Genomic DNA, 13427 nt, shown 5'->3' on the forward strand with positions numbered 1-13427 from the left:
CCCGTGAGAGAGATGGAGGCTCGGTAAACCAACGCGACTCCCCCTCCCCTCCCTTCTGGGCGTGAACAGTGTTGAACCAGATACCCGGGCGGGCACAACTGGGAGAGGGCAACATCCCCTCCCTCTCCCGCCCAGGTCTCCGTTATGCAAGCCAGGTCAGCCCCCTCATCCACAATCAAGTCATGGATGAGGGAAGATTTATTATTGATCGACCTGGCATTGAGCAGCAGCACTGTCAGACCCGAGGGGTGGTTGACAAGGCTACCTGGCGCCCTCTGGTTGGGGGCAGGATCAGAAGGAGGGACAGGTGTCAGCCATCTGTCCATCCTTCTTCTACGTGGACACGTTAAGCCCCTATTGTTGTAACGACCATTGCCCGTGACCACGCCAATAGCAGCCCCCGTGGGTTCCCCAGGATATATAAACGTCGACATGGCCAGGAATGACTCAAAGCACTAATTAAAGCAGGGTAAGATTATAAAGTAGGTCGGAGGAGGAGAAAGAGAACGATAAAAAGAAAAAAAAAGAAAAAAGGGGATCCTTCCTCTTCCCTGAGAATCAGCAGTAGGCAAGCCTATTTCAACAAGAGTCCATGGCCAGCCCAGCCCCCCTCTTGTCCCCCCGAACGGCACCCCAAACGGCGGCGACCCCTTTGGTCGCCGCCCTTCGGCCGCCGGCCCGAGGCCGCCGGCCCCGGCCGTTGCCGCGGCTTTGACTCCGCAGGGCGCCTCCGAGACCCGCCCCGTCGCGCACCGCGCGCGCCCGATCACCTGGGCTGGCGGGCGGCGCTCTCCGGCGCCGCGTGCGGCCGTGCTGGCCGGTGGAGCTGGCTGCCGTCGATGTTTCTATCTAGGCTGACCTATTATATGAGATCATGCAAAAATAATGGGCTTTGTTTGCTTCTTGCCTCTTTCGTACCAAATGTTTTTCTTAAATGTAGTTGTGGCTAGTGCTGGATAGTCCCATTACATGTGCATATTTGCATTCAGAGTTGAGCTTATCGTCACCTCCCTCATCAGATGGTCTTAGTATGGTACGCTCAACTGACCATAGTACCAAAACAACTTTTAAAATGGTAAAAGAAGTTGAGCTTACCATAAATCAGTTGAATCAAAGACATTTAGAAAACATCAAATAAGAATAGCTTCTGGAATGAAGAAGAAACATAGATTTCACATTTGTCACTGTAACAAGCCCCATATGTTGGTAGGTAATCCTTAGCTAATAGACTTTCATGGCAGGAAAAGCGATACCAACCCTGAACTGTTTAGGTCACGTTTTGACATCTGGTAAGTCTCATGAGGAGAGTTAAAAATGCTGATGTTTAAAACAAGATTAGAAAATAGAATCAACAAGGGTAGGGAAGACAGTCACACGTAGTGCCTTCTTGTTTCGTAGCAAGCAAGAGTAAATTCCTTCAAGCCTCGCATAGTCAAGATATTATAATCTTGGAGAAATATGAATACTATGTGCTAAAGTTTTCTGCTGCTTTACCACTGTATGCTCATTCTAGCTCATCAACATGTTTTGTGAGTGTTTTGGTAATTGGACCTTCTAGGATGCTGAAGACTTTACACATTATTCAGCCTAAAGTCTGGGAATTTTGACATAATTTGTGCAGTGATTTCTGGCTTCGGGGAGCCTCCTCTCCTAACCAGTTGGGGAGCAGGACCAGAAGCTCTGTGTAACTCCTGGGCTTTTTTTCAGGGGGAAAAAGCCTTCACACAGCCTGCTTCTCTTCTCTGCAAGCATATTGTTAAATTCCCTTTCCCACCTCCTACCCCCAGTTAATCACTCACACATACCAGATTGACAGAGAAAAAGATTTACTGTTGAAAGTGACCATAACTAAACAAACGTCAGGGACAAAGGTATCCTAGACTGGGAAAATTAAAAGAAATGTGAGGATCCAAAATGGGAAACTTGTCAGACAAAACCTGTTAGGTAATTAGACATATGGATTTACAGAAAGAATGCTATACGATCACCTTGGAGTAGCCCCGTGATAAAGAAAACCAATTGTGGAAAACTAAGAGGCTTCACAGACCAGGGATTATAGATTCACAGACCTTTGAGATGCTCCCTATACCAACAATTTAATTTGAGTCCTGAAGTCTGTCCAAACTCACGACTTCCTCAAGCAGAGCAGCTGTCTGGCTGAGTCAAGCTCCGGAAGAACTTCCAAAATCAAGCTATTTCTTCAGGTCACCAGTCCTTCCTCTAGATTCTTCACCAGAGGATTCCTTGACATATCTGGGTAGCAGCAGAACCTAGCAAAGATTCAAATTCTGAAAGAAACTGCCACAACAACCCACCAGGGCCACAACCAAATTCCACCAGCTGCCTTTTTCTTGGCATGCAGGGGAAATGAGTTGCTCCTTTATACTTGCCTGTCAGTCACACATGCCCTGTTACCCATTGGTGGACAAAACCTGCCAACTGACTGTAGTTTGAATGCTGGCCATTCCTCAGCACTCTCCACCAGCCACTCTGAACAATAAATTCAATCCACAGTCCTTTGTCAACCACTTAATCACTGAAAGAAGTCTCCATCTTAGCATCAGTTCAGATACAGTTTGCACAATTAAAAGCGTTCTTGAAAAGGATAGGTTACACATGGCGAAATATCAGATCCTAGTTTATTTCGCTGCTTGTATGAAGGAATGAAGTACATTCCCCTGTGCTTATCCTGGCTTATTAAGCCAGGATTATTGGGGGAGTGAAGGATTTGTTTGTTTGTTTAGCATTTTTGTGAATGCACTTTGTCCAACACAGAGCATTTCCTGTATGTTGACTTTAAACCCTGCCATCTTCTACTGAGCTTCTGCTGTGGTCCCTCGTAAGTCTTAATACTGCTTCTCCTGTTCTGATTGTTTCCCATCATACTGACTACTCAGTGCTTCCATTCTCCATTTTGTTAGACCGAGTTCTCTCCTCTGTTCATCTTGCACCACTGGGAGCCTGCACTTGCCAGAAAGTCTTAGGCTTTAGCAGAATATGACGGCTTGCTTTTTGGACATAGGGAACTTTTTTTTTTGGGCGGAGGGGGGAATGAGCTTCAGTCATGTAGTCAATATAAATTGCTGAGACAAGTCATTAGATTAATTAACTTGGTGTTATAGTCAGTCAGGAAACCAGAAGCCCTGTAGCTCAAATGGATTTGTAAGGTGACAAAATAATTGTCCCCTATGTCAAAGCTGAAAACCTCTTGGATCAACTTGATATGTTGTCAGTGATAATCTGATGAACTGTATAATCTTCTTCCAGCCTGCCAATATAATAGATAGGCTTTCCCTTGGATATTGATCACACCTCCAGTTATATATATCAATAGAATTAGAAAACAATAAAAGGAAAGCAACATCCTTACTCGAATAGTAACTGTGTACTCCCCAAAAATAAATTAGATTTACTGGGATAGAAATTCCCCCCCCCCACCCAAAAAAGGAGATCAGTTGATCCACTGGTTTCCTACATTCAGTTGGCTGAGACATTTTAGGGAGGAATTTCTTCATACATTCCAGCCTTGGATTCTGATTATTTTTTACATCATCAAGAGCTCCAAATAAATGTTACCGGTAAGTGGAATTTGGGTCAAATACTTCAGTTCTGAAAAGACACTGTGTCTTGTTGTCAAAGTCTTAGCCAGCTATATGAAAATACACTGTGCTTTACAAGACATTCTGCAAATAATCATTTTGCAGATGAGGGGATATGAACCCTTTTGAGTAAATTTGTGATCTTAAATTCTGGAACATTGTTGCTTATGCCAAAATGCCTATAGTTTTTTAGCTTTTGTCACCATGAGATTGTGTAAATTTGTTTTAATTTACACAGTACACTTGTACAGAAAATTAGAATGCACAATAACAGAGTCATGGAATGCTCACCCACACAACCTGTTTTGTGTGTGTGTGTGTGTGTGTTACAAACTGTAGTCTTCTTTCTGCTTGGTTAACTATTCCTGTGTGGCATTCTATGCTGCTTACAACCAAACTACAAACATACAACTCACAATAAAATCAGAATAGTTATATGATCAATTTCCAGTTTTCTTTAAATCTAAAAGTTGAGAACAATGCGGTAATTTTAAATGCTGGTTGAAAGCCATGCAGTAAGTTTTAAGTGTGCCATGTTTTTAATGGTGGTGCTGAGTGCCCTCACAGAGAACACTTTCCCTCATGTCGTTGCGGTCTTCACCATGTCCCCCTTGAACTATGCTTATTGACAGGCACACCCTTAAGCAGCTTTCTCCAACCTGGTGGCCTTCAGAGCCATTTGGACCACAACTCTCAGAATTCCCATTCAACAGTGCCATCGACAGGGAATTCTACATGTTGCAGTCCAAACAGGTCTGGAAATCACAAGGTTGGGGAAGGCTGACCTAAGTTATTCCAGGAGTAAGAAAAGGTTACTAAATCTCTCAATTCTGAATATCTCAAAGAAGGCTTTCCCCAAAGGCACCTGAAGCAAACTCTACCTGTCTGTTTTATCCATCTAATTTTCCAGCATCTGTGGTAGTTCAGCATGAACTATAGATAGTAAACAGGGTGAGGATGGAATACACAGAGTAGCAAAATTGATTTTGAATGGCTAGGATCAATACTCATGTTTGGTGGGGGAAGGAGGAAGTTTTGTCTTCCAAACCTGATAGTGGGTGGTTTCCTCTCCAGTGATAGCACTACTCCAATGAAATGAGCAGTTTCTTCCTTCCCTTTTGAAAATAATTCAAGATTGTTATGTGCAGGATAGTGTTTGTAAGGTGTCATCATTCTCCCTAAAATAGTAGGATTTGGGATGGTACAACTGCTGCATCGGGGGCAGGAGAGCATTACTCTCCACATCTGCTGTGCCTGAAGGTATGCTTGGTTTGCACAAGAGCAGGATTTGAAATCCTGGACTAGTCCTACACTTTTACTTATTATCCTTTATTTATTAGATTTATATTCTTCCTTTTTTTTTACAAAGAACTTAAAGTAGCTTACATAATTCTCCTCTGGCTGCTCTCAATATTATCCCCACAACAACCCTGTGAGATAGGTTAGAATGAGGGGCAGTAACTAGCCCAAAGTCACCCAATTGGCTCCATGGCTTAGTAGGAGCTAGAATCAAAATTACCTGAGTCCCAGTGCCGCACTCTCAACCACTACGCTACACTGGCTCTCTTTTCTCTGACTATTGCAATTACTTTTCAATATATACATCCTAAAGGATAAACATGGGTGATTTCAGCTCCAGATGACTTGCATCTAAGACTGGAATACTAGCAAGTACGCCTAGTCAAAGTCAATTATTCACAAGCACATTCAAAATCAAAACTCATGTCAGGATTATTTCTGCCTATAACTAATTCACAAAAGGAAACAGTTGTGTCAAGTGACCTACCACTGGGAAAGTAAGCTTTACTGAAAGATCCAAGTTTTGTTAAATGAACATCTCTGGAAAGAAAAGAAAGTTGAAAGGATTGTCAATAAAACGATTGTCATACTTGATTATTCCTCTCCATGTTGTGAAAGTAGAATCAATCATAGTTTCTACTAAAGCTTGAAAATGTCATCAATTTGTAGATCTGATGATAGAAATGGAAGATCAGACGAATGACATCAATGAAGCAGGAATTCCTGTGCTGGACTATAAGACCTATACAGACAGAGTCTTCTTCCTGCCATCCAAAGATGGAGAAAAAGATGTGATGATCACTGGAAAACTGGACATTCCTGAGGCCAGGCGATCCACTGTGGAACAAGCACTCAATCAGTTCTCCAATCTGCTCAATAGTAAATCATTTCTCATTAATGTAAGTAGAAAATGAAAGGTCACCCTTTCTGAAGAGCATTTTAGCATGATATATATTTATAATAATAACAAAACTAGCTCACAAACTGTGGTATAAATAATAACCTGTACAGTTTTTATCTGTTATCATCTCATCTGTGGAAGAATATGACATTTGTTTGAAGTGCCATTAGCTCCTAGAATTATATGCATATATCAGTTTGGATCTTTGCTCTAGCAATTTGGAATAACAATTTTAAATGCAGTCTGTATTTTAAAATGTTTCTCTTCCAATCTGAAAGCTATTTAAATAAGAGCTAACAGTCTGGTGGAAACTCAGTGCATGTATATCTTGATTTTGCATTATTCAAAACTTAGTGGCACCCCATCTATGGAATGAGCTCCCCAGAGGTATGCCTGGTGCCTACTCATTTTTCTTTTAGGTGCCAGGTGAAAACATTTATATTCAACAGGTATTTTAATAATTGAAAAGTTTTTACTTTATTTTTAACATCGTACTGTATTTTAACCTGCTGCTGTTCCTTTTCCACAACACTGTGGTTAGTCTATTGTTGTTCTCTTGGCTCTGTTGATTGGTTTTAGTGGTTTACTGCTGTTGTTTTTGTTGGTAGTGTTCTGCTATTATTGTTTGGTTTCAGCCGGCAAGAGAGCTCCTTGGCCACTGGGAGGTATACAAGTGTAAAAAATAAATAAATAACAAAATCGTGAGCAATTCTTTAGAAATCTCCAATTCTAGCTATTTTTGTGACCCAAATTTTATTTCAGAGGAGGTACAAGAGGGTAATTTCGTTAATATATTCCATTGTATAGAAGTCAAGAACAGCCTTCAAACAGCCTCATTCAAGTGTCACGTCACAATTAATTGTACAAGTGTTCTGTCTTCAAACAGAACATCATGTTACAACCACAGACGTACTGCATTCTTCCTGATATCTTAATCTGCAAAGCAATTATTGCACTGGAGTGCTTTTTGCATTTTTCCAGACCCATCTGAAAAAAAGTGTACAGGATTTATTTATTTCAGCATTCATAGCCTACCTTTCTATGAAAAACGGAAAGTCAGGGCATGGTGTAAAGCAGACTTTCCCAACCTGGTGCCCTTCTAGTCTTTTGAACCATTGCCCATGCTGGCTGGATGATACAAGTTACATCTAAACGGCACCTCATTGGGAAAGGCTTGTCAGAAGACACATGAAAGAACAGCAGGGTTGGGTTTGGTCAGTGCTTAGATGGGAAATCATCTGAGAACCACATGAAGTTTCGAGGTGGAAGAAACAAGGATATAAATGGAATAAATAAATTCATCACATTCACACTTGTCACACCACATTTCAAATACAAAATGCCTGAATGTGTGTGCCAACTGGATTGTCTATCTCAGTTTTCATAACAGTATTCACTTCACAATGTATTTTACATTTTCTTTCTTGTTTAAAAATGGGTATGAGTGACAAATTGTTATTCAAACTTGAAACACAGAATAGTGTCCTGAATATGTGCACCAAATCTTGTTTGTGATATTCATTTTTCAATATTTACTATACTGAAAATTATGCTTAATGGCCCAGTTAAACAAAGACATCACTTTATTTGACCCCCCCCAAACCCCCCCCCAAAGATTATACTCAGTCGAATATTATTTGTTTCAATTTTATATCTTATTGGAGCTATGTTACTAATCTGAATAAGAACAAAAATCAATTGATGTTCAAAATGCTTGTTGCCTTCTTTTTCTTGGTTTAGTTCATTCACACATTGGAAAACCAAAAGGAATTTTCTGCCCGTGCCAAAGTTTATTTTGCATCTCTCTTGACTGTGGCTTTGCATGGGAAGCTAGAATACTATACTGACATCATGAGGACATTGTTTTTGGAGCTGATGGAACAATATGTTGTTGCCAAAAATCCTAAACTGATGCTTCGAAGGTAAGGAAGATTTCTTTGATAAACCAGTGCCAGTGGAAGATGCCCACTTTCTATTTAAAAGTCCTATTACTTTTCACCAAATTGTAGAACAAAACTCAGAGATTATGCCTGTTTTTTCCCCTTCTCTTAAATGGATCTGTGACTGCATACAGAGATCAGGGCAGGATGAAAATTTGCTTTGAATATATTTGAATCACAGCCAGTCTGAGAAAAGGGACAAGATAGCCACACTGAAAAGCTTCTATAGCAAGGCTGCTTTTGCACTATTTACCTGGTGTACATGTCTGGTGTTTTCACAATCTTCTTGGTTACATAATTGATTTTCTCCTGTCTACATTCTTATTCAGCACTATAGTAATTTTATAATGACTTGTCTTTTTATTTTGTTACATGATTGAGACTATAGCATTCTCTTTACTTAGTGCTCTGTTGTTGTTGTTAGTCTTAGCAGCGTAGCACAAATTAGTAGATACAAACATGTAGCCCTTCTGTCAGAAATACAGTCCTATTTAGTATGATAATGCTGAAAGCAGATAAATGAATTTTTATACCAATAGCAAAAGAGAAGTGCCCTAAGGCTATTATTTAGATCAGGACTAAATTAACTGCCATACAAAAAATGCCACAGAACGAATATCTGGGGTCTTTGCATGGGGAATTGTTATTTGATAGAAATATTCAAGATCTGGACATCCTTAGTATCTAACACAAGTTTCTCCTATGTCAGACAGACCCCACATTGCACTAGTTGCACAACATTTTATATGGCGTATTACTATTAATTATTTTTGAACCAGGCTTCCTTGTAAGAGGTTACACTGGGATAAACATACATTGTCCGTTACCACATTTCATCCTCAAGACCACCTTGTGAAACAGGTTAGGACAAGAGATGGTGACTACCACAAGGTCACCCAGTGAGCACCAAGGTACCACTGCCCTTTTTACAACTGTGCAGCATTTTATAGCTTGGGGTAAAGATACCCTTACGAGCGATTCTGGCTATGAACTTTCATATATGAGTGATGCCTATGGGCAGATTACAGTTGCTAGTTGTACTCTTGCACATAAGTGTATTCTTTCATTTTAGATCAGAAACCGTCGTGGAGAGGATGCTTTCTAACTGGATGTCCATTTGTTTGTATCAGTACCTCAAGGTAAAACAAGAAATGCATTCACACTTGACATTTACTGAATTCACTGGTAATACCAAACCATAGTTTCAGCACCACAAATCAGATGCAGGCCCATGTGCTCCCCCTTCCCTTCTCATGTAAAGATTAGTAACATCTGATCCCAGCAAACCACTCTTGGTTTGGAAGTAATCACAAAGCAGAGTTTGCATGGTCAGATAAAATGGGAAAGTTTGTCATGAAGCAGGATTATAAATTTAAAACATCAATTACAAGGTAAAGGAGGGAGCAGGTAAGCCAGAGACCTCTTACTGTTGGTTCTCATGATGCAAGACTCAAGTTTACCTTTGAATGCAGTTACTGTTTGTCAAATATTGTTTGTTGACCATGGTATCCTCCTAGATAGACTGGCAGGACTGGGAGTAGGAGGCACTGCTTGGCAGTGGTTCCACTCATACCTTGATGGCCGATTCCAGAAGGTGGTTCTGGGGGAAATCTCTGGGAGAGGTCATCAGGAGGTTTGAGTTGCGGAGTCATCAGTATGCTGATGACACCCAGCTCTACCTCTCTTTTTCAACTAACCCAGGTGAGGCAGTGGCTGTACTGAACCAGTGCCTGGCTGAGGTAATGGGCTGGATGAGGGCCAATAAACTGAAACTCAATCCAGATAAGATGGAGGTTCTGTTGGTGGGTGATTCGAGCTCCTGGGTAGGCGACTTGGGCCTTGCCCTGGATGGGGTTGTACTCCCTCTAAAGGACAGGATCCATAGCTTGGGAGTGCTCCTCGACCCGGAACTGTCCTTGGAAACTCAAGTGACAGCGGTGGCGAGGAGCGCTTTCCTTCAGCTTCGGCTAATTCATCAGCTGCGTCCCTACCTGGAGGAAGATTGCCTAGCAACAGTAACACATGCATTGATTGCTTCCCAGTTGGATTTCTGTGGTGCGCTTTATGTGGGGCTGCCCTTGAAGACAGTCCGGATACTTCAGATGGTTCAAAACAGAGCTGCCAGGATGCTGTCAAGGACATTATTCTTATATAACCCCAGTCCTCTATCAGCTCCATTGGCTTCCCATCGAAGTCCAGGCTCAATTCAAGGTGCTGGTTATTACCTATAAAGCCCTAAACGGCTTGGGACCTGGATACCTAAAGGAACACCTTCTTCCCTATTTGCCCTCCTGCCCCCTGAGATCGACAGCAGAATAGGCTGGTATGTGCACATGAGTTACAGAAAGGCTAATTTAATGTGGTTGGTGAAAACTTAACAACTTAGCTTAATGAAACATTGTTAAATGGATATCTTTGATTATATCTGAAATTGAAAATAGGAGAACTTACTATTTAAAAATAAATAAATGACATATATGGGTTGGTAAGTTTATATGTGATACTGTATGGAGTTAACTATATTTGATTAAATGGAGTTTAAGTCAGATGAAACATTAGTGAGTTTAAAGAAAATTGGCTTAAAGTTATCACTAAGCAGAGTAGTTAGGATGCCCTTTGAGATGTCAAATAGATCCTTTTGAAGTTACTAGTAATCGTGGTAGTGAGGAAGTTATTTTTTATTAGAAAAATGGAGAGATTTTGAATTGTTCAGAAATGTTTAGATGAAATCTATCACTGAAGAAGAAAGAAGATAGAAGATATTTCACCCAACCTGGAGAAGCTTCCCTTAAATAATGGTCAAGAGAAGCAGGACTTTGCAAGAAAAGATGGAATTGATTTTACCAATAAAGAAGATGGAAGAAGGAAGATAGTGACTTCTATCAAATTTGGAATTACATTTTTATTTGGCTGGAGAAACGGGACTTGGTTTTGATCTAAAGATATTTTCATGTTTTTATAAAAGGATTATAGTATGATCATAGAATATTAAAAGACATGTTGTAGGGGGCTGACCCAGTAAATCTGATGTGTGTGATGATTGATATGTGTAGTTTTAGTTTAAAATCTTAATTAAAAAAATTTAAAAAAAAAGGCCTCCTCTGGGAACCCTCTGTGAAAGATATTAGGAGACAGAGTACCCGGAGGAGGGCCTTCTCTGCGGTGGTGCCCATCTATGGAATGCGCTCCCCAGAGAGGTTCGCCTCGCACCATCATTATGTTTTTCGTCGCCAGGTTAAGACCTTTTTATTTAATCAATATTTTAACAAGTTTTAATATTGAATTTTATTACCATATTTTAATTGCAGCCAGAGTGGGTCGTTAATTTATTTATATTATACTGTTTTGTATTGCAATTTTATTTGTGTAAGCCGTCCTGAGGCTCTCGCAAAGGACGGCATACAAATATCTTAAATAAATAAATGTAATAAAATGTTGTCTTTCCTTGCCAATTTCAACAGGACAATGCCGGAGAACCTCTTTATAAGTTGTTCAAGGCTATCAAACATCAGGTGGAAAAAGGGCCTGTGGATGCAGTGCAAATGAAGGCCAAATACACACTGAATGACACTGGATTGTTAGGAGATGATGTAGAATACACTCAGCTGGTATGAAGCTTTTTTGGTGTTTCTTTCAGTGTTTCCAGTATATCAATCAAATTAAATGCTATTGAATTGCAGAATTATCTGTCACCTAGTTGATTTATTTATATAAAATATGGATGACAGAGAAATACCATAGGACGCCAACAATATAAAAAAAGGGAATTTGGTTGCCCTGACCATGAAGGTGTTTGGTATAGACTAGTGGACTCTTTAGTCCACTAAAATACCTATTTAGGCAAAGGCACACAAAATAAATGACATAATTCAATGTGAAATCTTACAGAAAATAGGCCTAAATAATGTCTTCAATATGTTTGTTGGCTTTACCCACATAAAGGTAAAAAGGGTGGGAGGGATATACAGAACCCCCATCTCTGCCTACCAATCCTTGTTGAAGAGGAATGTCTGAAAGAGGATGTCTGTTCACATGCACTTGAACCCAAGTAGAAACATTCGTTTGGTCAGGAACCCTGCTTTATCAAGATTTTCCATGTCATGGGGGCTTCAAGTTGCAAGCAAAATGCAAGCAGACCCTTTCAGATGTCCTTGCTCAGTGAGAAGGGATCCAAGACTGAGCAGCTGGGGATCTTTTCAATGGGACCTGCATGCATGCCCATACCCGCTTCTAGCCATCACATGAACAGAGTGAATGCCTGCTTCAGATTCTTAGTGGTCCAGGAAGATCATTAAACAAATCACAAATCATTCCCATTAACCATATTGGCATAACTGACTCTCCATAGCTTTGACTGCCAATTATCCTGCTTTAGAAGGACCCTTGCTCAGATTTGAGAGCTTTCTTTGGTTTTTAATCTGCCTGCCAGTCCCTTAAAGATCTCTCTTCACATCGCCTGAGTCCCTCAGCACCCTTTCCCTCAAGAGCCAGCAAACATTGTTTAAAACCACAGGTGTGTGTCCTCTTTCTCTGCTCAGCTGTTCAATGAGCAGCATGCTAGAATAGTTTAGGACTGGCTGCTACACAGACACTTGGCCCTTGCCCAGTGGAACTGTATAAGCTGTGTTCTACATGGGCATAAGATTGAGCCTGAAAAGACTCCCATTTGTAAGACATCCAGAGGCTTGACTAGAGCTGACATTACATTTGTCTTTGCAAAGACACACTTAGCTTGCAGTGTTTTTTATGAAGCATATTGCATCAACTGGAGTGGCTGATAATTAATAGGATTAGAATTGGCATGGAGAGGAAATTTAGCACTCTCCTTTCCTGCTTCCCAGTTCAGATAATAGCTTCTGAGAAGGGGTTTACCTAAGGACTTCAGCATAGGAGGAAAGTGTTCGTCCTCCATGCCTCCTCTATCCCATTAAGTATCAGCAATTTCCTGCCTCTCTCTTTCTTTCTCCATTTATCTCCCCCGCCACACACACACACACACACACAATATGCATCTTTCCAAAATTACCTCTGATCTGGCCTTGACTTGCTTATGAAGAATATAAAATAGTGAGCATGCATTGACCATGGGACTGGGGTTTGCAGAACCGTGCTCTCACATTCTTTGCCTGGAACTACTCTAGGCAAAGTGGTTAGGGATTTCCCCAAGTTTATTACTATCATGAGAAGCCATTTCAATTTGTTTGACAGTGAGTTGTGCAATGTGAGTTGTGAGTTGTGCCATTTTAAAAAATGCACTTAGGAAGTGTTGTTTGAAAGCACATTTAGTGTTTTTTTGGTAATATTAGTCGGGAGTATAGGAAAATTGGATGTTTTGTAAGAATTCTACACACATTATAGCTCTTTTCAAGAAGAAAGAGACAAGAAGAATCATTGCTGTCACTCTCCATTTAGTGAGATGAGGAATGTGACCACAAATCCTTTGCTAGTCCCTTTCTTACTTACTTTATTCTATTTTAAGTACACAAATGGGAAGGATTTTACTCCTTCCCCCCACTGTGTGGCTGCTATTTGTGTTGGCCCAAATAAATGTTCTGCAGATACCATTTTCTAGTGCTGTAACTCTAAATGCACAGAGAACCACCCAAGAATTGCTAGTGCTTTCTTAAATGTCATTAAAGTTTTTCTTGCTTACCACCAGTTTCTGTTCCGTTTAATGCCATAAATATC

At 40.6% G+C, this 13427-nt stretch overlaps 1 protein-coding gene across 4 annotated transcripts in view; it reads left to right on the plus strand.

Moving 5' to 3' along the window:
- Window positions 1–13427, plus strand: part of PLXNB2 (plexin B2) — a 331034-nt gene that overhangs the window by 294969 nt on the left and 22638 nt on the right. For all 4 annotated transcript variants that reach the window (XM_044423441.1, XM_044423440.1, XM_044423443.1 and 1 more), the window contains 4 exons: window positions 5568–5797; window positions 7540–7721; window positions 8812–8878; window positions 11201–11347. In XM_044423441.1, the coding sequence (XP_044279376.1) occupies window positions 5568–5797; window positions 7540–7721; window positions 8812–8878; window positions 11201–11347 (626 nt within the window). The remainder of the gene's footprint in view (window positions 1–5567; window positions 5798–7539; window positions 7722–8811; window positions 8879–11200; window positions 11348–13427) is intronic.

Source organism: Varanus komodoensis, unplaced genomic scaffold, assembly GCF_004798865.1.
Source record: "Varanus komodoensis strain SLA01 unplaced genomic scaffold, ASM479886v1 scaffold13_3, whole genome shotgun sequence".
Lineage (NCBI taxonomy): Eukaryota > Metazoa > Chordata > Lepidosauria > Squamata > Varanidae > Varanus > Varanus komodoensis.